Source organism: Natator depressus, chromosome 11 (assembly GCF_965152275.1).
Source record: "Natator depressus isolate rNatDep1 chromosome 11, rNatDep2.hap1, whole genome shotgun sequence".
NCBI classification, from domain to species: Eukaryota; Metazoa; Chordata; order Testudines; family Cheloniidae; genus Natator; species Natator depressus.
This window is the reverse complement of record NC_134244.1, coordinates 71,437,526-71,465,185: the sequence shown is the minus strand read 5'-3', so window position 1 is coordinate 71,465,185 and position 27,660 is coordinate 71,437,526. Positions and strand designations below refer to the sequence as shown.

At 47.1% G+C, this 27,660-nt stretch overlaps 1 protein-coding gene across 1 annotated transcript; it reads left to right on the top strand.

Moving 5' to 3' along the window:
- Nucleotides 1-16,342: 16,342 nt before the first annotated feature.
- LOC141995656 (uncharacterized) lies at nucleotides 16,343-26,648 on the top strand. Its single transcript, XM_074966921.1, has 2 exons — nucleotides 16,343-16,409; nucleotides 25,323-26,648. Exon 2 carries the CDS (start codon nucleotides 25,959-25,961, stop codon nucleotides 26,616-26,618), a length of 660 nt encoding a protein of 219 aa, XP_074823022.1. The 5' UTR covers nucleotides 16,343-16,409; nucleotides 25,323-25,958; the 3' UTR covers nucleotides 26,619-26,648.
- Nucleotides 26,649-27,660: the final 1,012 nt, after the last annotated feature.

Here is a 27,660-nt window from a genome sequence, read left to right as displayed (position 1 = left end):
TGCTTGTGCTCCAGAAAGGTCTTTGCTTTTACACAGAATTTTTCTTTCCTTTCCCTTTGCTATTCCCAGGTCTCAGACTGCATGGTTTACCCTGGTTAAAATGCTTCTTTGCCCCAAGAACGTGGGGATAGTACTGGAAGGGAAGTTATCTAGCTAAGACTCTCATAGGGGCTGCCCATATCCATCCTATCTGAGTGTCTCATGAGCTGTACCATATTTACCCTCCCAGCATACATGTGAATTAAGGCCCTGCTATTATTCCTATTGTACAGATGGAGAACTGAGGCACAGAGAGACTACGTGACTTGCCCAGGCTCCCACTTCAAATCACAGCAGAGCAGGGAATCAAACCTGGCGCTCAAGTCCTAGGCTCGTGTCCTATCTATTGAAGCATCCTTCCTTCAGCTTCTTGTCTCTCTTAAAGTGCATGAGGAAAATGTGCCAAAGAGACAAGGAAGCAAGATAAGCTAGAAAAGCAACAGGAATGCATCAGAGAAGCAACCGGTCAGCACGCAGCTGGCATTCCAACCCACAGGAGACATTATTCCAAGAAAGCTGCATGGAGAACTGGACTGGAACAGGTGTGGAGTGCTCACTACAGGAAGGAGCAGGGAGAGAGCATTGCTTCCTCCAAAGGAGCAGTGGATGGGGGAGCTGCCTTGTCCATTAACTCCTAACTGGTCCTATCTGGGGTGCTTCTGCTGAAGGGGAGGGATGAGGTCTTGGCATTAATGTGTCCCACTGGCAACCCTTGCGTTGGTCTAGCCCCTCAGGGGGCAGAGTGCATGAAAGGCTGAGCAGACGGGTGCAGGTTTTATTGAATGACGGCAGATCAATGCTTTGGACTGTTAAAAGCATAAACACACCGAGCAATTCTCTCTTGTACAGTGGCGCTGACACAAGACACCAAAGGCGGAGGCTAGGCCAGACTCAGCCAACTGCATGACTGCCCCTTGGAGCCGAGCTCAGATGAGTCAGCTGGGGAGGGAGGAAAGGGGGTGTGGGTGGGAAATAGAGGTGTGTCATCAGGGCAGGGGTTGTGCTGATTACAGCTGGACAAACGTCAGTCACAGACAGGAGAGCTGCAAAGAAGAAACTCTGAGCTGAGTAAGGATCAGCACAGGAGAAAGCTTTAATTGCCCCAAGAGAACTGTCCTCTTTTCCACCACCAGCCAGGCTGGGTTTACCAAAAGAGCTTGCTGGTTGTAAAAAAGCCTGTGACTTTAGCCGTATTTATTACCATTGTTATACCAATAAAATAAAAACCAGCAGGATCTTATTAAAGGGAATAAGGCAAAATGCCACATTTACTGTGAATACAGAAAGAATCATAGTAAGCAGTTAGTTATAGCTATAACATTTCATTCAATTTCATATTTATTCACACTTTCATTCATACACACACACACACACACACACACACACACACAGGTTCTGCAAGGTTGTTATCATAGTTACCAACCTTAGAGTTGCTCATGCCAAGCCACTGGCCAAGTGGCCTGGACACAAGGAGGGAGCAGGGCCTTGTCAGATGCTCATCTGATGCTCCTGGAAGTTGGTTTGCAGAATCAGACCCCAAAGTTCTTCGGTTCTCTCGTTCTTGAGGCTGTTGGGTGGATTCCAGTCTGCCCTCTGGGGGTCCTCTGGTTGTTTCCAGTTGACGCCTTCTTCAGCTGATCAACACTGGATTCTTAGGCTGGCACCTCCCTGATCATTCATTTATTATCCACACCAAGCATCCATCCACATACATCCTCTATCTATATTTTAATCACAATTGTTAACAAAGCGAGATAATTACAACAAAAGGGCAGGGAGTCTCTTTGTGCAGTTTCTGTTGTTACAAAGTATCACTTTGAGTCTCTCTCTCTCTCTCTCTCTGTGAGTAGTTGTTGTTACAAAGAATTGCTTTGAGAACAGACTGAGTCTTAGGCTGTACTAACACAATTAGCAGCTTGCAAGTTTCACACAGAGAGGGAGAGAAACAGTAAAAACAAGAGTCAAAAAACCAAGAGACCTCTTAATTAGTAATACCCTGAAATTTAAACTATGAGGAATCAAACTTATTTGTAATTTTAATACAGAACTTCTTTAATATGATCCAACACCATGACTCTGCCATATATATTTGTAACAACCTCCAGCTGTAACTCAGGAATCAAACAGTTTACGCAGGAGCAGAGAAACAGCAGCAGGAGAAGCCTACATTATACGGGGGCAGGGAACTGTGACCCTTTCATTCCTTTCCAGGGAGCTGGTTACGAACACCTGCCCTCCAGAACTAAACCCAGGACATTCCTCTGGTGTCCCACCCTGGAAGGAACCCAGAAGACAAGTGGCGTTTCAGAAGGAGAGGGGAGCAGTGTGGGGTCTGTACCAAATTAGAGGCCAGGGGTGTTTTAAAACAGAAGATGGGGATTAGAATCAGTCCTATTCAAGAGCCATTAACAACGGGTCCTCTTCTTATATGATCCCATCAAATGGGATGGAGAGTTTTGTCCACTTACACACAGAACAGGGCTTGGGGGAACAGCCCAGGATGGATCAAAGCAGAGGAAACCTGACATTGCCCTAGTAGAGGCAATAAGCCTAATGTAAAGGTGGAGTAAAATGGGCCTGTGAGAGAAAATTCAGGGGGTACTTTATAGCCAGGTTGCAGGGGGGTGAATGATGACACAAGATGCAGGGCAGTGAACACCACCACCACCAGCTTTTATCTAGCACTTTACACGCATAGATCATCCAGTGGTCCCCAGTCAGAGAGGCAGCATTTCACGCCTGCTTTGCACAGCTGGCAGGCAGGAAACTGAGGCACAGGGAGGTGAAGAGACTTGCCCAAGGTCACCCAAGCAGGCCAGGTGAGAGTTGGGATGAGCACCCACAACTCCTGACTCCCAGCCCAGCGCCTATTCCACTAAACTATATCCCCCCCCCCCCCCCCCCCGCTGGCAGTAATGAGTGTAACATATACAAAATGCACAGGGCAAGATTTGGATGGGATGGGCTACCTAGGCCCACCCCGCAAGTGGAGGCCCCCCGTCAACAGGACAACCTGCTGCAAGTCAGGGGAGGCAAAAGCAGGTTCACGCTACTGTTTGGTTGGTGGCTCCTTATCTGGCCGCTGCTCCTTCCCCACTGGAGGCTACCTGCAAACTCAGGCAGATGGCATCATGTGAGCTTATGCTCGCTTCACATTTGTGAGCTTCTGCTGCAAACATAACTAGACCCATCTCTTTTTTAAAATGAAAGTGCAGATGTTGCTCCCATCACACACTGTGGGAGCTGGGGGCCTGGCACCTGAATGTCCTGTGGAATTGAGCCCTGGCCAAGTGGGCAGAAAGGAGAAGTACAATAAGAAGCAGGGGTGGGGGGCTTTATCTTACACCCTGGTGCCAGCTGCTTTGCCCTCCACAGCCTGAATGCTGGCCTCTGCTGTGCCATGGGCCTTCTGACTTTCAAAGACACAAGCCACCTGGGGGCACTGTTCTCAGTAGGAACACAGCAGGGGAAGGCGGCAGCAAGGCTTTTGGGTGCGGGAAAGAGCTGGTGGGCAGAGTAAAGCACTGCAATGAAGGCAGGGCTGTGGTTTTGTGGGTGGGTGGGTGGTACTTGTCTGAGGAGGCAGAGCCAGGGTTTAGAAGGAGGTAGGGAGGTTTGGGATGGATGGGACCTTATGGAGTTGACAGATCCTGGACTTCCTCTATTTTTCACTCATGCTAGCAGTAGAGCATAGTAATAACATGATCCAGTGATTTTCATCCATAGATCTCAAAGCACTTTATCAAGGTGGTCAGTATCATTATCACAGCTGGTGAAACTGAGGCACAGGGAGGGGCTGTAACTTGCCCAAGGTCACCCAGAAAAAGTCACTGGCAGAGGTGGGACTAGAGCCAGGTCACCTGAGTATTGGTTCAGTGTTCTATCCCCAGGCCATGCTACCTGCCCCCTAGTAGACATGAGATACCTAATACCTGTACTTAATACTGTTTTTCACACTCCAGCTGATGGGTGCCTTATTTATTACCAGCTGGTACCAGGTCTGTGCCTGCTTTCCCCAGTGCCAGACACCCTGGCCACAGCTGATGGCACATACTCTGCAGGAGCAAATTCCTGTGCTCTGTGCAGATGCTGGTGCAAGTGGCCTGTTCATTCTCACCCTCTCCAGTGTGTTTGGAGTTGCCTGGAGCACCTGTCCCTTGTAGCCATCACAGCCCCCACAGCATGGCTCCTGGAAGGCACTATCAGTGTCTGACCCCTGCCACCCTCTGTCACTGACCCCGCCCAGAAGGACTCTGCTGCTTGCTCATGTTCATGCCCCTGGCCTGGGTGGATTCCACCCTGTGGTAGGTGGCCATGGGCTGCACCCTCAGTGGGATGGGTTTTCCAAGTGAAATCCCAAGAATCCTGTGCCCTCATTTCAGTAGAAATCAGCCAACCCCCTCCAGCCATCCACACGCTTCCTGTTACACACAGGACGTTTGGAGCACACAGCTGGCAGGATGCCTGTGAGTGACTCTGGGCACATTTCATACAATGTTGCCACTTATTATTTTCTTGTGCAAATGGGGATAAAGAGGCCCTGGGCTGGATATCGCAGGCTCCGCACAGGACTAGCACACACACACAAGAGAGTTTGCCTCCTCATCTCAATTCCTTTCGCTCAACACCAGCTAAGCCAAAAAATAGATAAAGGTGCATTATTTAAAAAAAGCAGACTCAGTGCTCCAATGAAATGATTGTGGATCAACAGGAGCATTAGGTCAATGATCAGCAATAAGAATCCTGGCAGAGGGACTGAGCAGCGGAGAGGGAGATACACACTCGAGATGACTCACTCTGCTTTTCCTGTATTAAAATGAATGAATAGCGAAAAAGCCAAGCTGGCCCTGTTCTCTCTTTGCCCAGTTTCTTCAGCGGCTCAAAGACAATCCGTTAGCAGCTTTCAAAGGGATGTGACGAACACAAACAGGATGTGGGTAACGGGCTTCCTGGTGGCATCAGGCAGGTTCTAGTAATGTTCAGCTTTCCACTGTACCTTTCGGAGCAAGCGTAGCTTGTCTGTAATTTGTCTCTGGTGGCTCAGGAAGCAGCTTCCTTTGTGGCACCATGCAGCTGGATTTCTCAGCTTCGCTACCCATTCATTTCTGAAAATGATAAGTTACTGGTGTTGGCTCCTTTGCCACTGAGGCTGCTTGTAGGGAAAAATAAAAATGAAGAGGGAGGAAGACAGAGAGCCTGAAAGCCTGTGTGTGGGAGATTTGGTGCTGGGGCTCCGTCCCTGGCTTCCTGAGCTTGCCAGGAGGGTTTTGCCTTGCAGTGTCCCAACTGGTCAAAGAAGAAGCAGCATTACTGAGTTCCAAAGGGACTTCTGGCCTCTGGTGTTCAGCAGGAAGGATGGGGGCTAGAAGAGTCATGCTGTAACTAGAGATTTAAAGGTCTCTATCAAGGATACTCCCACAGGCTGCCTAGAAGTGAGTACCCAAAGCACCTTCACATCATTGCTTCAGGCACTGCTCTGTGGGGCGTATCCCCATTGCCTTAAGTGGCAGGGACCCTAGGACTGACCACAACCTGATTGTGAGCCCACTTGTGGACAGGATTTCCCCGTCTCCACCAGACGCAAAGCGGTGTTAAACACAGGGCTCATTAACATCCTTTCTTACAGACTACCTTTTCCCGGTACAGACCTGGCCCCTGTTAGTTTCCACCCTGTTCAGTGACGGCAGCGGTTAGTTCACAGGAACGGTGTGTCATTTACCATCTCACCCCTTGTTTGGTTGGATGAACCTTGCTCAAAAATCAGGTGCTGGGGGAAGTCCTCTTCGCAGGCTGATGGGAAATCACGAATGCTGACAGTGTGCCATGCATAAATCTACAGCTCAATAAGAGAGCCAAAGGGCCTGGTGCCTTTGACACATTAGACCAGTGACAGGCACAGAACCAGTTTACAGCAAGGGTTAAACTCCATGCTTTCTGGGGAAGCCGGTGGCAGTCTGGGGGAAGAGCTAGGATGACTCATGCTGCCCCAGTTCTAGAATGAAATTCATAGACTTGAAGGCCAGGAGAGACCCGAGTGATCATCAAAGCCTGCATCCCAAGCCAGAGACTTCCACTCAGGCACTCCTGCCTGCTAGCTGAGCTAGAGCAGCTCTTTTCAAAAGACATCTCATCTTGATTTAAAGATCCTTAGTGGTGAAGAATCCTGTGATGTTGCACTCTATATGATTTTATAAAAATATGCTTGTCAAGGTTCCTCCCCCACTCTGAACTCTAGGGTACAGATGTGGGGGCCTGCATGAAAACCTCCTAAGCTTACTTTCACCAGCTTAGGTTAAAACTTCCCCAAGGTACAAATTAATTTTATCCTTTGTCCCTGGATCTCCACTGCCACCACCAAACTCTAACTGGGTTTACTGGGAAAAGTAGTTTGGACACGTCTTTCCCCCCCAAAATCCTCCCAACCCTTGCACCCCACTTCCTGGAGAAGGTTTGGTAAAAATCCTCACCAATTTGCATAGGTGACCACAGACCCAAACCCTTGGATCTGAGAACAATGAAAAAGCATTCAGTTTTCTTACAAGAAGACTTTTAATAGAAGTAAAGAAATCCCCTCTGTAAAATCAGGATGGTAGGTCCCTTACAGGGTAATTAGATTCAAAACATAGAGAATCCCTCTAGGCAAAACCTTAAGTTACAAAAAGGACACACAGACAGGAATAGTCATTCTATTCAGCACAGTTCTTTTCTCAGCCATTTAAAGAAATCATAATCTAACACATACCTAGCTAGATTACTTACTAAAGTTCTAAGACTCCATTCCTGGTCTATCCCCGGCAAAAGCAGCATACCGACAGACACAGACCCTTTGTTTCTCTCCCTCCTCCCAGCTTTTGAAAGTATCTTGTCTCCTCATTGGTCATTTTGGTCAGGTGCCAGCGAGGTTACCTTTAGCTTCTTAACCCTTTACAGGTGAGAGGATTTTTCCTCTGGCCAGGAGGGATTTTAAAGGGGTTTACCCTTCCCTTTATATTTATGACAATGCTAATGAGTGTGAATATGAAGTAACTGGAATATGCTTCATGCAAAAGGTCTCTTATAAGGTATCATTACAAAGCTTATAATCTACTGAGTGTGGTCATCCTATCTGTATAAATGTATCAGTTGTGTATCTGAAACTAGAAATATGAAATATAACTCTGAGGTCCTATTGTAGTTATGCAAAGTGTGGGCCATTAATGGTGGTTTGGAATCTGAATGGCTCCCACTAACCAGGACAATTGACTGTAGATGGCTCTGTTTTACTTGTAAGTCTTCCTGTATACCTGTGGGCTGGCAAGTGGGTAATGATGTCTTACAGTGACATGCAATCATGTCACCTGACCTGGAATCCATCTTTAACCTTCCATTGAGAAGGAGGGGTGGGAACCCAGAGGGACAAAGGATTCCCGCCTTATGCAAAATATTTATAAGTGGGTGGAACAGAACTAGGGGGAGGCCATCATGAGAAATCCCCTAGCTACCACCTGAGCTGGAACAAGGGCTGTACCAGGGGAAAGGATTGTGTCCAGAGTAGGAAGGCATCCAGTTTGTGAAAGAAGCTTATTGAAACATCTCTGAGGGTGAGATTTTATCTGTATTCAGTTTTATTACTGGACTAGACTTAGACTTGCGTGTTTTACTTTATTTTGCTTGGTAATTCACTTTGTTCTGTCTGCTATTACTTGGAACCACTTAAATCCTAGTTTCTGTATTTAATAAAATCACTTTTTGCTTATTAATTAACCCAGAGTATGTCTTAATACTTGGGGGGTGGGCAAACAGCTGTGCATATCTCTCTATCAGTTTTATTGAGGGTGAACAATTTATGAGTTTACCCTATATAAGGTTTATACAGGGTAAAACGGATTTATTTGCGGTTTGGACCTCATTGGGAGTTGAGCATTTGAGTGTTAAAGGCAGGAACACTTCTTAAGTTACTTTCAGCTAAGTCTGCAGCTTTGGGGCACGTGGTTCAGACCCTGGGTCTGTGTTGGAGCAGAGTGGCGTGTCTGGCTTAGCAAGACAGGGTGCTGGAGTCTCAAGCTAGCAGGGAAAGCAGGGGCAGAAGTAGTCTTGGCGCATTAGGTGGCAGTCCCAAGGGGGTTTCTGTGATCCAACCTGTCACAAATCCCCCTTGCTAACCCGTGCCAGTGGGCAGAGACCTGTTGCATTTAGGTTGTTGCTCCATTGACACAGCTGTGTTGCTCAAGAGTGTGACAAGAGTGAGGTAATGTGATCTAACCCCGTTCTATTGAACTAGGTACCACTGCTCGGGGGGAGTGGAGTACCTACATCAATGGGAAAACCCCTTCCGACACTCAAGCACTGCTTACTGTACTGCATACTGTAGCCATCACCTTAGAGGAAATAAAGGGCTCAAAGAGTCAAAAGTGTTAATGTGATCCTGAACCTGTCCAATATTAACCAAGGTTCGGGGTTTGGTATCCAGAGCCCTCAGCCTGCTTAGTGCCATGGCCTGGCAAACTTGGACCAGCATCGAGCTGTTTAGGGCTGTGCTTTTACCTGCCTTTCTGGCACAGGCTTACAGTGGTGTTGCGGAATATTCAGTGGTGTCTCGCTAAGCCTTATTAACAGACACTTATTAGACAGAAGGCAAAAGGACAGAGATAGGAAAGAGAAGAAATTAGGTGGGGAAGGGAAAGAACACACTGGGCAGGTGTTCTGTTTTGACTGCAATTCCCTGTTGTTCTGTGGACTTCAGGACAAATAACGTGGCTGCCATTCATTTGGATTTTGGAAACTCCATGGGAAGGTTCTGGTGGAATTTTCCCTGTGTCTGGATCCTACCCGATTGCAACAGGAGGAGTTTCTGGGGGCTGATATGATGCACTTTCCAAAGCCCATTGACAGTATTTCCATGGGCCTCAGTGGGCCCTTAGTTAACAGAATGGCAGATGAAATCCATCATAGAGAAAACCTGGTAATGAATACGGGAAGGAACAAGTTGCTCTGCTCTGACACGTTGCTGAGTTCCAGATTAACTGTCACCACTCCAGTGCAGGCAGCTCAATGTAAACCTCTGTTCAGTGAGTAGCAGCTGCAACGGACAGACAGCCTGCTCGGCCAGATCAGGAAAGAGAGAGTTTTGTTGTGAGTAGGGCAAATGTCATTGAAACAGGTGGGCATGACAGCCGCCCTCCTTTGGGGGTAAATGTAAAACAATCGGGGACAGCCACGCTCATTGTTGTAGTATCGGAGCACCAAAACCCAGGTATATGTCATCGCCCGAAAGAGAAGGTGCATGCGAGTCTGTTCAGGAATTAGAACTATATGGACAAAGGGTTTTTGCTGGGCATTGTTTGGTGGAGAGGTGTGTGTGTGATAGAGGGCAGGAGAAAACACAGGAGAACACAGAATGGCGAGAAGAAGCTCCAGACACAGCCCGAACAAGCACTTTTTGGGCTGAGTGCTGGCTGGAGAGGGGCTTGGAACTGTAAGCAAAGAAACCATCTCCCATTGTTTGAGTCCTGCTGTGATAAGGGAAACCAGACTAGGTGGACATTCTTTCTAAATAAACAGGAATATGCCAGAGATACCTGACTCCACCATCAATTCTTCCTTGTAACAGAAAGAATCCACAGGGCCCTGAACTTTGGCTAGTCACTTACGTCAAAAGGGGGTGACAGACTAATACAAAAAACATTCCCATGCCATTGCATAAACCAATGGTACCATGTTGAATTGTGTAGCTCCCTATTAAAGAGACATGGAAGCGGTAGAAAAAACACCAGAGAAGGGGAACAAAAAAAGACAAGTTTGGAAAAATCTTGCCTATGAGGAGAGAAGGGAGGGAGGGATAGCTCAGTGGTTTGAGCATTGGCCTGCTAAACCCAGTTCAATCCTTGAGGGGGCCATTTGGGATCTGGGGCAAAAATTGGGGATTGGTCCTGCTTTGAGCAGGGGGTTGGACTAGATGACCTCCTGAGGTCCCTTCCAACCCTGATATTCTATGATTCTATGAGAATAAAAATATTCTATTTCATTTAGACGAGACAATAAATAGTAACATGGTAGAGCTGTATACATCAAAGAGGACAGGAAAACAACAAGGGCTAAGGCACTGGACTGTGAATCAGGACAGCTGGGTTCTATTCCAGCTCTGCTGCTGACTTGCGGTATAACTGTGGGTAGGTCTCTGTATCCCTTCCCACCCTATGCCTGCCATGTCTATTTAGATTCTAAGCTCTTTGAGACAGGGACCATCCCTCAGAATGTGTGTGTGTATATAAGGACAATTGGATGGGGCCTCTAGGCACTACCATAATTCAGATAATTGTGGTCAGTTAGCTGCTCCTGTTTACATTCTCATAATGTGAGAGCAAGAAGGCAACCACTGTAATTAAACTTAAAATTTAAATCTAAAACCATTAAAAGGAGATACTTTATACAATGCATAATTTGCCTGTGAAACTCACTGCTAGAAGATACCATGGAGGTAAACTTTAGTTGGATAAAGAAACCCTAATTCATGCTTGTGAAAGTTTTTCTGTTTTGAAGACTTTAATAGCAAATTTCAGTTGGGTTATTTTGATTTGGGACAGTAACATATTGGAGACTAGAGGTTTATTTTTTTAACTCATTTCTCTCAATGCTGCAACTAAAGTTGAGCAAAGCATTTCAACCAAGACTTTTTGGGGGGACTGAAAAATTCAGATTAGTCGATGACAAAACATTGGTGGACTCAGCACAACAAAGTCGTCGTCTTAGCCTATGTGCAAGGTGCCTCGGGTGGCCCGTAACCGGGAGCCATCACCGAACGTGGTCCGCTGGTTGGAGCGTCAGCTTCCCCGGCCCAGCCGAGGCACTGACGGGGAGCACAGTATGAGCGCTGATCCATGCCCCGCAACACAAAGTCACAAAAAGTTGTTTCAGCTGGAAAAAGGAAAGAAAAAAAACCAGTTTCATTTTGACATTTTAAAAACAAAATGTTTTGATTCAAAACTTGGTTTCAAAATTTCCTTTAATGTTAGTTTTAGAAAATTTAAAATGTTGGAAATGGACATATAACATTTTGTTTGACATAAACTTTTTTTTTGGACATTTTTTGACTCTCTCCAGGTAAAGGGAATGGAAACCCAGGCTGTCATTAACATGAAAGCCTTACTTAATACTTTACATTTCAAATGCTTTAACTGTTCTTCCTTTGCTTCTGTATCTTTAATAAAAGGTTAAATATTATGTCTAATAGTGTTTTTGCTATGGTATTAGGCAGGCTGGGATCTCTGTACATCAAACCTCAGACCTTATTTAACGCTGTTGAATGTCAGACAGTAACTGGGTTTTGGCCCTTATATTACATCTAACAATACAGCATTTTCTAGGGATTTTAGAGATGGAGCTATCATGCTGAAGTAACATTTGCAGACAGACAACACTCTGTACTAGGGATAATACTGCTGTTCCAAAAGGAGTTCCTTGTTCAGCGTTAGAAGAAAGTGACTTTATAGCAGTGGCAGGGAAGCCGATCAGTAGGTTAGAGATAGTCACCCCATCCCCTCTTCAAAGTACACCCCCTGCCTTTCCTTATTGAACTCACTCTGCCAACAGATATTTTCCAGAGACCTTTTGATCACAGAAGCTTCTCTCCTGCTAGGAAAAGTGCCTCCTGCTGCTAGCAAGAACTAATAGGGACACATCGGTGACTAACAAAAGAAAGCTTGTAGCACAGGGAGGAGGAACTTGTTACTCCTGTCTTCTGCTAATTAAGTCACCATTATACATGGATTGCTGGGAGCGAGAAAGGAAGGGAGTGCTCTTCATCTGTGCAGAGGATGTCACCAAGCATCCTAGCTAACATCACATTAAACACACCGTGTCATCTAGGACCTTTTGTCAGCATCAGCCTAGCAAGGAAGAATTCAACTGAGACAAGCAACGCTTAGCCGAGTGAAAGCATGGATTGGGGGGGAGGGGAGATAAAAAGAGGGGTGCTCGCTTTGAAAGCTGGCTTTTCAAGAAGGCTGTAGGAATTAGCATTCATTGGTTCAGTTTCAGGGGCTGGCTCAGGATGGAAGAGAAACAAATTCCAACGCACGTTTACCATGGAATGCCACAACATAGCAGGTGTGCACATGGTTGCCATAAGCTTTGGTGGCGTGATCTGATTGCCAGTGATGGACATAAACCAAATATCTTGCCAGACTGTCTTAAGCTAGCTAGTGATGGCTCTGGGTGGCTCTGTCATGATGATGATGAGGAGGAATCACTAGCATCCTCTCCACCCCTCCTTTCCTATCACTAACTCTGTTTGTGACAGTGATGTAAGCACATTCTCTGGCATCTCCATGACAACCCGCCGTGGTGTGACAATGGTAAGTCCCTCTCTTCTTACGCTCATCAAGGAATTCTATTAGAGCAATATTATCCCGAAAACAACTCTGCCTTTCTCTCTCCTTCGCTGAAGAGCTTCAGCCTAGGTCTTTCCCCAGCAGTGCCCTGGCCAAAGTGCATGTTCTGTGTATTCTCCGGGCTTGTATTCACCCATTCCATGGCAGTCCCCATCCCAAGATTGCTGTGTGTGCCAGCTGTGACTCACTGGCTGGAGCTAGGTATAGAAGCCACACCACCCAGACTTTGTGAGCTGCCTTAACCCTCTGAGGTGGTAGAGGAGCAAGAATTTCCTGAGGAGCCTGCGTAGAGATTGGGGCCTTTTGCCAACATTCTCCCTACTATGGGATGAGAACTGGAGTTGTAATGCTGATGACCCTGGGTGGGTCATGGGCAGCAGGGATTGAACCTGGGACCTTTTTATTTGAATGCATGAACCTCTACTGCCTGTGTGAAAAGATGCTGCTCTGTTAGCCAAGGCTGTAGCAGGATCCTCAATCTCTATCTGGCCTACCCACCACTAGAGGGAGACAGAGTGCCACACAGAGCAGGCATGGCTTACAGAGAATTCCCCTAAGAGCTGCCTATGAAGGGAAATCTATCATGCAGAGACTTTGGTGGCAGACCGGGAGTATGACTTTCCCATCACAGATGCTGAGAAAACAAGGGAGCACTGGGATTGCTACCTGGTGCTGGGCCTTACAGTTGGAGCGTCACCCTTCTAGCTGCTAGCAGTGATAAGAAACTTATCTTCTCCCCTAACCAGAGCCTCCTGGTGGGACTTCATTACCTACTCCCTTCTCCATCCTCCACTTATTAATTTCTGTGTGAAAGAGCCCTAAGCAGCAACAGAGGCACAGTAGCTGCCTGCAAGCTCAGGAAGTCAGCACCCTGAAGCTGCTTTAACTTACCATGGGAGCCAGACCAGCCTCCAGCAGCCCCAGGGAACAGGGCAACATAAAGGTGACACAACAATTTTTCCCTCATACTCCGCCACTGGGTCCAGCACTGAGCAGCCAAAGCTGAGGATTAAGTCCTTGGGGTCCTGTTACTAAGCCTGCCAATAAAGATTGCCTGTGATGATGATTTTTGTGGTGGTGGGGGAAATCAAACAACTAGCAATAAAATAGCAGGATAAAGGAAACAGGAGCTCCTATCACATGGGTCCCCAAGCAGCTGTGAGAACAATGTTATAGAACTCCCGGCCTGATCTGCGGTCACAATGGGAAGACACAAAAGGCTCCAAAGCCCATTACCAATCCCTGAGAGGTCAAGAGGGATTGCTCCCTCCCATGTTTTGATGGTACATGAAGGATTGTGACTCCTTGGAGCCAGAAATGTAATGCAGTCCTTAGTAATTCATTAGTCACCATTCTGAAGAGGAAACATGGTCTAGCAGCTAATGCTCATGGGTGTCAAACATCTGGGTTCTAATCCCAGCTCTGCCACAGACTCTGTCTGGCCTTAGGCAAGATGCTTTTATCCTCTGTGCCTCAAATTTCTCCTAATACCTTCTTTAGGGCATGGTGAGACTAATGCATATTGGCAAAGGTGCTCTGAGAGCCCTGAACAGCTTAGAGAAGGGCAACATGAAGCTGCACAATAAAAAAGAAGAGTAGGAATGATCTTGAAAATAAATCAGCTCTTCTCTCCCCTGCCAGGAAGTAGTATCCCCTCACCAGGACTTGCTTCCTGACACAGGGGTCTACGCATCATCTGTGTGGAACCATGCCGCCATTTAGGGGCTGAGCCAAGAAAAACCTGTGACGGGTTGGATCACAGTAACCCCCTTGGGTTGTGATGTGCCAGAACTACTTCTGCTCCTGCTTTCCTGCCCTGTCAGCTTAGGACTTCAGTGCCCTGCCTGGTTTAAGCCAGACCCACTAGCCTGCTGCAAACCCAGACCCAGGCCTGAACCACGTCCCCTAACAGCTGTAGGCTAAATTGAAAGCAACTTAAGAAGTGTTCCTGTCTTTAACACTCAGATGCCCAACTCCCAATAGGGTCCAAACCTCAAATAAATCTGTTTTACTCTGTATAAAGCTTATACAGGGTAAACTCATAAATTGTTCACCCTCTATAACACTGATAGAGAGATATGCACAGCTGTTTGCCCCCCACCCCAGGTATTAATACATACTCTGGGTTAATAAATAAGTAAAAAGTGATTTTATTAAATACAGAAAGTAGGATTTAAGTGGTTCCAAGTAGTAAGAGACAGAACAAAGTGAATTACCAAGCAAAATAAAATAGAACACGCAAGTCTAAGTCTAGTACAGTAATAAAACTGAATATAGATAAAAACCTCACCAGTTCCAGTAAGCTTCATTTGACAGACTAGTCTCCTTCTACTCTGGGTCCAGCAATCACTCACACCCCCTGTAGTTACTGTCCTTTGTTCCAGTTTCTTTCAGGTATCCTTGGAGGTGGAGAGTCTCTCTTTAGCTAGCTGAAGAGAATCACAGAAACCCCGTTGGAGGCTCCCAACTGATGTGCCAAGACTCCCTCTGCTCCTGCTTTCCCTGCCCTCCCAGCCTGGGCAAGTCACATGTCCATGCATGACTGAGTTCCTTACCAGACTAGCCACATTCCTGGGAAAGCTCAGATGTGGATTGGCATTTCCAAGTTCATTCCTGGTTGGGCACTTACTGACAATAGTCTTTTCTCAGGAAGCTGACCAACTGCTTCACTAAAACCTACTTAGAATCAGACAAGTATACGGCCAATATTCATAACTTTGAATAAAAAAAGGATATATGTATACAAATAGGATGAATAGATTCAGTAGGCCATAACCTTTACAGAGATAAGTTACATGGCACATGTAGCATAAAACATATTACAATTATGTCATATTCCCATAAAGCATTATGGGGTACAACGTCACAACACCAACTCCCCCAGACAGCACAGGAATACGGTGGCACTAGTTTGCAGACAGACATGCAGTGCTGCCAGCCCCAAGTATTCAAAAGTTCTGAGTCAGGGACCCCAAAACATGAGAGCATTTTTCAAAAATCTCATGAATTTTAAGCCAATCAACTTTGGGTTCTTTTTGATGACCTCCTAGCTTCTGAGCCATTAGGGTTGCAATCAGGTCACACTTCCAAGCTTTCCTCCACACGCTTGTGGGCTAGAAACTGTTATTATTATTATTTTTTAAATGTTGGCTGAGATTCTCCTCTAATCACACAACTCCAGGAGCTGGAACTTTAAGAAAAGCATCTCATGGTCAAGAGACCAAGTGATTTTAACAAAGAACCAGGGGAAAGGACCACTTAGAGTTCCTCTTCCCCCAGCAATCCCCCCAAGCCCTTACACCCCCTTTCCTGGGGAGACTTGAGAATAATATCCTAACCAATTGGTTACAAAATGATCAAAGACCCAAACCCCTGGGTCATGGAACAATGGAATAATCAGTCAGGTTCTTAAAAGAAAGATTTTATTTAAAGAAAAGGTAAAAGAATCACCTCTGTAAAATCAGGATGGTAAATACTTTACAGGGTAATCAGATTCAAAACACAGAGGATTCCCCTCTAGGCAAAACTTTAAAGTTACAAAAAACTGGGATAAACCTCCCTCTAGCAATGGGAAAATTCACAAGTTGAAAACAAAAGGTAATCTATCACTCCTTGCCTCATTTACTTACTCTTTTTGTAATATCAGAGACTTGTACAGGATGGTTTATAGGAGAAGGCATTTTTTTGACCTGATGCTTCTCTGCTTTCCCCAGAGAACACACCACAAAGCCTTTCCCCCCTTCTCCCCCCCCCCCCAAGATTTGAAAGTATCTTCTTTCCCCATTGGTCCCTTTGGTCAGGTGCCAACCAGGTTATCTGAGTTTCTTAACCCCTTACAGGTAGGGAGGAATTCTAGGCTACCCTTAACGGTATGGTTATGACACACCCCCTGGACATCCCCCTGGACATCCCCATGAGCAATGACGTGATGGCACTTATGGGGCGTGCGCAAAGAGCACCAACCAAGCTGGAGTGCGGCGGTGGAAGAGTGCTATGACTGACGTAAGTCAACAAAGGTCATGTGTAGCGCTGGGGAGGTGACGATTGGCTGGGCAGGCCAGGGCGGGCGGGGGGCCAAAGCGGGTCACGGTAGCAGCATGGGGTTCGCTGTGTGACACAGTTACAACTTTGTGAAGCTGCTGGGGAAGTTTGTACAGGCAACAAACACACCCTGCGCGGGCGGGCAGGCAGGGGAGACCCTGTAACCAGGGGTGGCAGGTTTGTAGAAATTTTGGTGGTGCCCAGAACCCGCCCACGCCCAAACTCCATCCCAACAAACTCTGCCTCCCACCTGCCCAAGGCTCTGGGAGGGAGTTTGGGTGGGGGAGGTCTGCAGTGCAGGCCCTAGGCTGGGGCAGGGGATTGGGGTGCAGGGTGCAGGCTCTGGGAGGGAGTTTGGGGATGGGAGGGGTGCAGAGGTGAGGGGTGAGGGCTGTGGGGTATGGCTGCAGATGAGGGGTTTGGATATGGGAGGGGCTCAGGGCGAGAGTAGGGGTGCAGGGGGTGAGGGCTCTGCCTGGGGCTGGGGGGTTTGTGGTGTTGGAGGGGGCTCAGGGCTGGGGCAGAGGGTTGGGATGTGGAGGGGGATGAGGGCTCTGTCTGGGGCTGGAGATGAGGGGCTTGTGGTGTTAGAGAGGCTCAGGGCTGGGGCAGAGGGTTGGGTGTCGGGGGATGAGGACTCTGTCTGGGGCTGGAGATGAAGTGTTTGGGGTGTTAGAGAGGCTCAGGGCTGGGGCAGAGGGTTAGGGTGCAGGGGGATGAGGGCTCTGGCTGGGGCTGGAGATGAGGGGCTTGTGGTGTTAGAGAGGCTCAGGGCTGGGGCAGAGGGTTGAGGGTGTGGTCGGGGGGTGAAAGCTCTGGCTGGGGTTGTGGGCTCTGGGGTGGGGCAGGGCTGGGGATGAGTTTCGGGTGCAGGCAGGCTGCTCCGGGACAGGGAACAGAGAGGAGGACTCCCCCCAGCCCTTTTTCTGCTGGCAGCAGCGAGCTCTGGGGGAGGAGCCCCTCTTTCCCGCCCCCCCAGCAGCACACTCACCCCCACCACTGTCACTGAGTGTGCTCCTAGGGCCCCTCTCAGGTCCAGGAATCTCCTCGCCTCCCACGTGGTGGGTGCTGGGGGGAGCTGCGTGCCCCTCCTCCCTTGCTGTCGCCCTGCCTGTAGCCTCACTGGGGGCGAGGGATGGGGCTGCCCCTTGCCCAGCATGGGGCAGGAGCGGTGACTGTGGGCGAGGGGGGGCTGTGCTGGTGGAGGGTCCCGCCGGAAAAGGGAAGGATCTGAGGTGGAAGGGCCGGTCAGAGTCCCAGCGGTGGTGATGGGGGGCACTAGGACCCTGTGGCAGCAGTTGCTGCAGGGAGGCAGCATGGAGCTGCAGGGCAGAGGCAGGGATGCTCTGCTCCAGGGCCCGGGGAGGTGTGTGGGGGCAGCAAGAGGGGGCTGGGGGAGGCACGGGGGGGGCAGCAGGTGGGGCTGGGGGGGACACCTGGCCCCAAATATTGGTGGAGGTGGGCCCCGGGCCGACTCCACTCACCCCGCGCCACTGGGGCCAGCAGCGCAGCAGCGATGTGAACATGGCTCAGCCGCCATCACTGCCTGCAACTGCTGCAGCCTCCTCCTCTTCCTCCTCCTCCCACCCCCGACCCTCCCGTGGGGGAGGGGGGAGGAGCAGCCTGCCCAGCCGGAGCTCAGGGCATTAGGGTGTGCCTGGGCACGCCCGGCACACCCCTGTGCACGCCTATGCTTGTACTGCATGGGCCACAGCAAGTGAAAAATTTCATGTTCCCCAAAGACAATGAAAATAGAAGTTTGTATCCAGCACATTACTGGTGTGAAATCCCCAATGGTGACAAAGTGGAGAGGCCATGGCTTATGTACTCAAAAACCCAGAATGCTCCCTACTGTTTTTGTTGCCAACTCTTCCAGTCTAATCTTCCAGCCACACTGGGTTCTACAGGAACAAAGGACTGGAAAAATCTGTCTAGAAATCTGGCATGCCATGAGAAGGCAGCAAATCAGCAGAGAGCATTCCATAGATGGAACGAGCTTGCGATGAGACTAAGGTTAAAGGCCACCATAGATGATCGGCATCAAGAGAAGGTTGCATCAGAGTCTCTTTACAGTCAAAATGTTCTGAAAAGGCTCATTGCCATTGTGAGAATGCTTGCTACCCAAAACCTAGCACTGCGTGGCACTTCAGATCAGCTGTATGTGCCAAGCAATGGAAACTTCCTTCAAATTGTGGAGCTGATGGCTGAGTTTGATGCTGTACTCCAGGAGCATCTAAGAAGAGTCACCACCCAAGGAATGTACACACACCACTACCTTGGAAAAACAATTCAAAATGAGATCATTCAGTTACTGGCAGCAAAAGTCAAACAGAAGATTGTGGCAGATCTGAAGTCAGCAAGATATTACTCTGTTATTCTGGACTGCACACCGGACATCAACCATATGGAAAAAATGACTTTAATGGTGCATTTTGTAACAACAACAGAATCTAATGAAAATGTCCCTGCAATGGTGACTGTCAGAGAGCATTTTCTAGAATTTATTGACATTAATGATACTGCAGGAGCTGGTATGACAAAAGTGCTTCTTAAAAAGCTGGAAGAGACGGGAATTGCGATAGCTGACATGAGAGGTCAGGGCTACGATAATGGTGCCAACATGAGAGGAAAGAATAGAGGAGTGCAGACATGGATCTGAGAGTTAAACCCTCGAGCTTTTTTTGTCCCATGCAGTTCTCATTCATTGAACTTGGTGGTCAGTGCGGCAGCATCAGCTTCTAGTGAGGCTGCTGAATTTTTTAATGTAATTCAAAGCATCTATGTATTTTTCTCTGCATCAACTCATCGATGGCAAATTTTGAAGCAACATCTGGGAACATCCTCTCTGACACTGAAACCACTGCATGCCACACGATGGGAAAGTCGAGTGGAGGCGATAAAGCCTATCAAACACCAAATTGGGAAGATAGATGATGCCATAGTTGCCATTATGGAGGATAATGCTATGACAGGAACTGTTCGTGGGAGAACAGTGGCAGAGGGAAATGGAATCACCAGAAACATACATAACTTCACATTTCTGTGTGGCTTAGTGTTGTGGCCTGACATACTGTTTGAAATAAATGTTGTAAGCAAGCGACTCCAAGGTTTTGACCTTGATAGATCTGGAGCAATGGAACAACTGGACAAAGCAAAGTCATACCTACAGTCTTACCTGTCAGATGAGGGATTTCAAAACGTTCTGAAGAGTGCACAGAAATTGGCAGAGGAACTTCATACTGAAGCTATTTTCCACCCATTCAAGAATACAAGAATCACCGAAGAAGACATTTTGATTACGAGGCACAGGATAATCCCATAAGAGACCGCAAACAACAATTCAAAGTTGAATTCTTTAACCAGGTGCTAGATTGTGCAATACAGTCAGCTGAAGAACGTTTCATGCAGTTCAAAGAACACAGCAGTATATTTGGGATGTTGTATGATATTCCCAAACTCCTCACTATACCTGAAGAAGACCTACACCAGCAATGCAGCGCACTAGAGACAGTGCTGACATGATGACATGTGCGATATCGATGCGAGTGATTTAGGTGATGAACTGAAAGCCCTTTCAAGATACATTTCAGCAGGATCAACTCCAAAGGCTGTTCTGGAATATATGTGCACAAATAAGATGACCACCCTCTTTCCAAATGCTTTTGTTGCTCTGTGCATACTTCTAACACTTCCAGTAACAGTTGCCAATGGAGAATGCAGCTTCTCCAAGCTGAAGTTAATAAAAACACATCTACGCTCCATAATGACACAGGAGAGGCTGGTCGGCCTTGCAACCATCTCAATAGAGCATGAGCTGGCCCAGACTGTGGACCTTCAGGAAGCAGTTGAAATCTTTGCAACCAAGAAGGCACGGAAAGCACCACTTTGATTATTCAAACAGATAAAAATGCCAGTGTTTGCTATGCAGACAAGAAAAGTTACATTTGCTGTTCAGGCGTTTGAAAGTTAAGTGTTACTTCAAATTTTTGAACAAGGCAGTTTAAGTTGTTAGTTCTCCTTTATTGGGGTAGGTAGCAGAGCAGTACCATGAGAGGCGTAGAACAGGAAGAAGGCAGAATTGAGACCTTTCAAAGTTTTGGCCCAAGTGAGGGGGCATGGGGGTGTCATTTGAGCTCCCTGCCTCAGGTGCCAAAATGTTGTGGGCCGGCCCTGTGTAGAGGAATAATGGAATCGCCAGACTGGATCAGATCAAGGGTCCCTCAAGTCTGGTATCATGTCTCTGACAGAGGCCTGTTCCATCTGCTTGAAAGGAAGATGCAAGTAAGTTTATTCCTAACCAATATGAGTTAGAAATTGGCTCCTGCTTGGAAACAGAGAGTTGATATCCGTTCCAAAACTCTTAAAGCAGTAAGGAACAAGCAGAATAAACTCTGGGTGTTCTTGTTAACCAAATAAGTGTCCATTCTCTTTTTGAATCTGGTTAAGTGCTTAGCCTCAATGACATCTGGTGGCAATGAATCCCACAGGCCAACTGTGAACAAGTATTTGTTAATTTCCTATTTCCTGCCTTTCAGTTGATTGTCCCCCGGTTAACGTTAGCTACATTCCATGGATCTCAGTTTTGCCTCTCTGCAATCTTTGAAGTCCTATTATTGGTGGAAGAGGAGGGAAGTACATTCCAGTGTTGAGTATCTTCCCAGTATAGAATGTAAACTTTTTAGCACTTTCATTATGTGGCATCTTTCACCCCAGAGAATTCTCTGAATCTGTAAGATAGGAGAGCAGCCCTCTGGTCCCAGGGCAGACATCAGATCTCGGAAGCCCCAGAAGGTCTCGCTGAGATCTGACGTCTGTACTAAGAGGGACAGCTCAGGGTGGGTGGAGTTGTACAGAAGAATATGCTGGGCGAAGCGATTTATTTTTCCCTTGGAGATTCAGATTTGGAGGGTAACTGACCCCACCTCTCTCCAGGGGGCTAGAAGGGATTGTGTTGGGGGTGGGGGCAGATAGGAGTTCTTCCAGCCCAGTAATCCTTCTGTGGGTCACAGTACTCCTGCTGGTACTGATGTTTATTACATACTCTGCCTCCACAAGAATTCTTCTGTTGACCTAGCTACCGCCCCCTGGAGCTGGATCTACCACAGCAACAGAAGAACCTCTTCTTTACAGTTGTGCCACTATAGAGTTTCTCATGTAGCCATCCCCCTAGACTTCAGGGCAGACGCTGTACAAACATAGTTTGTTGCTAGCACAATGGGTCCTGGCCTCGGTTGGGTCCTTTCTGTGCTAAGGGAATACAAAATAGAGGCAGCAGTGGTTCAGTCGAGGAAGGTGGCTCCTTACATGGTGTGGCTGAATGACGTGGAATATTTTAAATCTGTCCCCTTCTTAATGAGTAACTGTAGCATAACTCAAAGGATTCATTTCCTGGACCAGATCCTCAGATGGTGTAATCAGCGTAACTCCACTGGCTTCACTGGAGCTCTGCTGTTATACACCAGCTCAGGATCCAGCCTCCTGCGTTCCCACTTCATAAATTCCCATGGTAAAGCAATAGCAGCTACTGGCGTGCATGTGTCTGCACAGAAAGCTCTATGTGAAGCTCAATTTGGGAACAGCTTGGTGATTACTACAAGGAATAATCCTGTTGAGTGGAACACACTGGGGTGGAATTACTTTATGTCAGATCTTGGGTGTGCTGAAGCTTGCTGCAAATGAATATTTGATTGGGTTAACAACCCCGACGGAAGAAGAGATTTAAGCTACAGCGTTGGCTCTGAATAAAGTATCGGATGCCTGCTTGTCGAGGAGACACTGTGGGAGAGAAAGGAAGAATAGATCATCATCTCTCTGTGCTGTGGTGGAAACTAGAATTCCTTTTATAGCTTCCTGGCCAAAGCTGGGTTAGTTTAACTGGGGAGATCTTGTTTTAAAGAGCCATTAGCAAGTGCCTGCCCATCATGATTCTAGTAAACAGACCTTTATAAATATGTCAATGGGCTTAACGGCTCCTTCACTTGCCAGCCACACATACCTTGTTGGAGGGTGGGCGGAAGGGGGAATCTAGGGGGGAAATGCTGAAGTCCTGCCATTATACATCTCCTTCCAATGCAGAGCAGATTATTTGAAAGCCAATATTCCCCGCCCCCCGTAATAAACCTATTGTTGGACTAAAGAAATTCACTCATATGCATACTCCCAGGTCAGTAGCATTCAGTACTGGATTTTGGGACGAGCGCTGGGGAACCTCATATGGGCTGAGCTGTGTGCACCGTGCCAGATTTCGGAAGTCCCAGGGAGTAGAATGGTTGCCATTTCGGGGTGTACGCTAAACACTGTGCACAGGAGTGACAAATACAAGCACAGCTTCTTAACATGCCAGAGCGCTGCTTTTCTTCACCCCTTCCCAAGTACAGAGAGGCTGGGATCAAATGACATTTACCCAAAGTGATCCACGAGTTAAACTTGTCTACATGGGGGAACTGACCAGTACAGCTATAGTGGACTACTTATACCACTAAAGACACTTTTATTCCAGAATAAACCATCCACACAGGCTGTGACACTGGCATAGCTACTTTAGTTTAATTATTCTGCTATAACTAGGCTGGTCAGTTTCTCCATGTAGACAAGCCTTTGGGGTGACAACTGGGCAGATTTGGGGTGCAACTGAATATAAATACTTAGGGACCTCTATATGGGATGGAACTGGAGTCAGATGATATTTTTCAAATGTATTTTTTCTCTCCACCAGCCAATGGCTTTTTTGCAAAATTGAAAATAGTCACCAAAAAGTTGTTCTCTCAAATCCATTTTTTCAATGAAACCAGAAAAGAAAAAGTTTAGTCTTTTCCCTTCTCTGTTTGTCATTTCTCTTCTATCCCACTCCTCTGTCTTCTTTTCCAGAGGCAAAAAGGAAAAAGGGGGGATAGAAGGGGAGAAAAGAAAGAAAACCCAAGAATCTTTGGGCCTGTCCCATGAGCGGCGAGAACTAGCTGCCCTGAGTATGATCCCATCCAAGACTCTAATACGAGAGCGGCTAGCCCATCCCATCTCCCAAGTCTCCATGGCTACACTGCTATTTTTAGCAGACCAGCTCCAGTGGAGGTCTACCAGAGCTGGAGATTATACCTTCAGTGCCAGGCTGGGTAGACATACCCTCTGTTAGTTAGCAGTGTGAGGGTCTTTTTTTTTTGTTTATGGATAGTTATACTGGTACAACTCCTAGTGTGGCCACAATTATACAGGTACAAAGGTGCCTGATACCAGTATAGCTTATTCCCCTTCCTATATCCTTTCCACTTTTAGAGGGGTGGAGACTTTTTTTAAATAGCAGCAAACAAAACTGGAATATGTAAGGTTAAGAGGCAATTTAATTAGTCTAAAAGTACCTGCCCAGGGAGAAGATATCATACCATAGATGGATCTTTAATTTGGCTGGCAAATTAGAAAGATTTGATGGCTGGGAATTCAAGTAGAAATAATTTGCATTTATTTCCAGTTAGAATTTTGCAACCAGTGACTGTAATTCAACGTTACAGCAGCTTATTAAGGCATGTGGTGAATTCTTCACCCCTGGGGAATCTTCAAATCATGACTTGAGGCCTTTCAAAAAGCTATATGATCTAGCTGAGCCACAGCTTGTGAGGTAGTTATGAAAGTCACTGGATGAAATCCCATGACTTCTGTTATGTGTGAGGTTAGACTAGATCATAATCCATAGAGCTGTTGGGTTCGAGCAGGGGTGTGTGTATAAACGATTAATGCTGGGAGGATATGCAGTTATTTTGGCAAGAGAGTTAATTTTGTTAATATTAAAGATCTGTTTGTTTCTAATTTATGCATCTACATTTAGCTTTATAAACTGAAAGTAAATGAATGTGTCATGCAGTTTCCCAGAATGCATGTGGGATTATGCATTTGTGTCAAGTACTTATCAGGACTATGTATGGCTGAATTTGTGTGGCTCAAATAAGAACTGGTCCAAACCACTGCCTAAAATTCATAGTGACAAGTAACTGGATCTGGCTTGTCTACTTTGGATAACTAGAAGAACTGGTCAAACTGTAAAGAACAGATTTTTAAAGTGTTTTGGTGCCTACCTCCCATGAGTTAAGCACTTAAGTACCTTTAAAATCTTTCCCTAAGTGACATTTTCACCAAAAAAAGTTAGAGTTTTTTGTAAAAACAAACTTTATTTTGATGAAAATTTCATCAGAATATCGAGGAAATCAAACAGCTGTGTATCTGATTAAATGGTGAAGAATGAAATTTTCACCAAAATGTGATGATTTTTCAGCTTGAATTTCAATGAGAAGTGTCATTGAAACGACTTTTTTTTGATCATCTCTACAGATAATTTTTGCTTCCCCCTGTTTATTTTTACATGCCTTGACCGCAGAGAAGGAGAAATGCTGATAGACCACTGCAAAGATGACCACATGGCACCTAGTGCAATACAGCAATCCCCACTGAGGCCCTAGGGCATTACAGCAATACAAAGGGTGAACAATAATGCTAAGTGACTGCTCACAAGATTTCCAGCCTATTTTTACAAGTCCACAGTGGTTGCATAATTTGGACAAAGTATCTATAAGCATCTAAAACTTTGGGGTAATTATCCTAAATAAAAATTACCAGTTCTTCTGAGATTTGCCAACATATTTTGCATGGGGAAAGCTCGCATCTGTGAGTGTAACATGTGTCCTTACCATGACATTTCACTCCATATTCTTTATGAAAATATGCTTATGATATGAATAGGACATAACTGAGATATACTTTATGCAAGATGGCTCGTGTGAGATATCATTGGAAAGGTTATGATTTACTGAATGTGATTATTCAATTTGCATGCCTATATCATTTCTGTATCTGAAGTTAGGAATATTAACTCTGTATCTGTATTTCCAGTAGTGTTACTTTGGGTGTCACCCGTAACCCGTGCTTCAGGTACAACAATGGAAAAGCCAGAAAGGGCTAATGGGCCATTAGCAGAGACAATGGACTGTGAAAGAGCTTAGTCTTCCTGTGGATGCTGGAGATAGCCTATGAGCAATGGCTGCAACAGCCGGGCAGAGACAAAGGGCTGAGTTACCTAGCACTGGACACCCCTCCGCCCCTTTTGGAATGCCAGTGGTTTTCCACTGGAAGACAAAGGGTTCCTGCCTAACACAAGAGCTATATAAGGCAGGGGAATGACATCGTAGGGGTTCTCCTCTGTCTCCCCACCCAAAGAGACACTGAAAAAAAACACCTGGAAGCAAGAACTGAACTGAGGGGAGAAGGGTTGAACCCAAGCTGGAAGGGTGTCTAACTCCCTCCAACCAAGACACCGCCAGCTTCCTGAGCGGTTCCCTGGATGGCGAATTCGGATGGGACAGGCGCGACATCGCTTCACTGTGGTCCTGTGCTCGCAATGCCACGCGTCGCCTGGGGAAGCGCATTGGCTGCCACTGGGAGTGGTGCGAGGAGTGCCAGGAGCTGGGAGTCCTGGTGCTGCAGATCAGGTCTGAGGACAACACCATCGTCACCCCGAGCGCCAGGGGCATGCTGGAGAGGACCCTGAAGGCAGCCATCCACTCGCTGTACATGGAAGCCCTGAAGCGTAAACCGGATCAGGGTAAAGCCTTCGAACTGACCAGCAAGTGGGACGCCAGCAACCACCTCCTCGCCGGGGGCGGCTTCACCCGTTTCGCCGACTGGCGGTTCATCCACCACGCCTGGCTCAACTGCATCCTGCTCAACGGAGCCGTCCGCCACAGGAACCGAGACAAGCGTTGCAGAAAGTGCAGCTACTCCAACGAGACCCTGCCCCACGTCCTGTGCAGCTGCAAGCCCCACTCCAGAGCCTGGCAGCTGCGCCACAATGCCATCCAGAACCGCCTGGTGAAAGCCATCGCCCCGCGCCTGGGGGAGGTCGCCGTGAACTGCGCCATCCCCGGTACTGAAAGCCAGTTGCGACCTGATGTTGTAGTCTCTGACGAGGCCCAGAAAAAGATCATCCTCATCGACATCACGGTCTCCTTCAAGAAGAGGATCCCAGCCTTCCGAGAAGCCCGGGCTCGTAAGCTGGAAAAATACGCCCCTCTGGCTGACACCCTGAGAGCGAAGGGCTACGAGGTGCAGCTGGATGCCCTGATCGTCGGAGCCCTGGGCGCTTGGGACCCCTGCAACGAGCGTGTGCTGCGGACCTGTGGGATTGGTTGATGCTACGCACGGCTCATGCGGCACCTCATGGTCTCGGACACCATCCGATGGTCCAGGGACATCTATATCGAACACATCACCGGCCACCGACAGTACCAGGAGGTGTGAGCCGGTACGACATCGTGCATCCACTATGGGAAAGGGACTGAGAGACTTTTTCCACTGGACCGTATGAACTGGAACCATAAACTCACTGAACATTAAATCCCACCAAATGAGGGTAGATCGTATCCACTCATTATACTCCACACCTGAACATAGCCATTATATGGACAACATACCCCCATATCTCAATGTCTGTACTTTAACCGGTTAAACTTTTACCCCCAATCGGGGAGATTGCAGATTATGTATTCCTTACGCCACCAGCTCCTAAACCGAATTTCGCACCCCTTGATAATCTGTACCTTATTCCCTGATAACCAGAAACTTCTATGCCTAAACTCTGTACCGTTTTCTTTTTATTTCAACATTATCTTAATAAAATTATTAAATCGGAAATAACTGAAGTCTCAAGAGGGAGACCAGTGCAGCTGCCTTTCAAGACTGTCTGTAATCTGCCTGCAACAATATCTAGGGTGAGAAATACTATTTGTAACCAATTTCTATAATGAAACTAGCTTAGATTGTGTGTTTGGTTTCATTTGCTTAGAAAGCTGCTTTGTTCTGTTTGTTCTCTCTTATAGCCACTTAAAATCCACCTTTGCTAGTTAATAAACTTATTTCTTGTTTATAATAAACCCAGTTTATGCAATTTCTAACTGGGGGAGAGGCAAGAAGTGTGCACATCTCTCGTCACATTGAGGAAGAGGGCGGATTTTTATGAGCTTGCGCTGTGCAGATTTCTTTATGCAGCGCAAGACACTATTATTTTGGGTTTATCTCCCAAAAGTGGTGTGCACGTGAGTGCTGGGGGAGTCCTCTCACACAGAGCTGACTTCAGTCTGTGTTTGCAGCGCGGTGTGGCCCGACCTGTGTGTGTGCTGCAAGAGGCCGGAGAGCTAATTCAGCAAAGCAGGGAGAGGGAACCCAGGCTGATTGA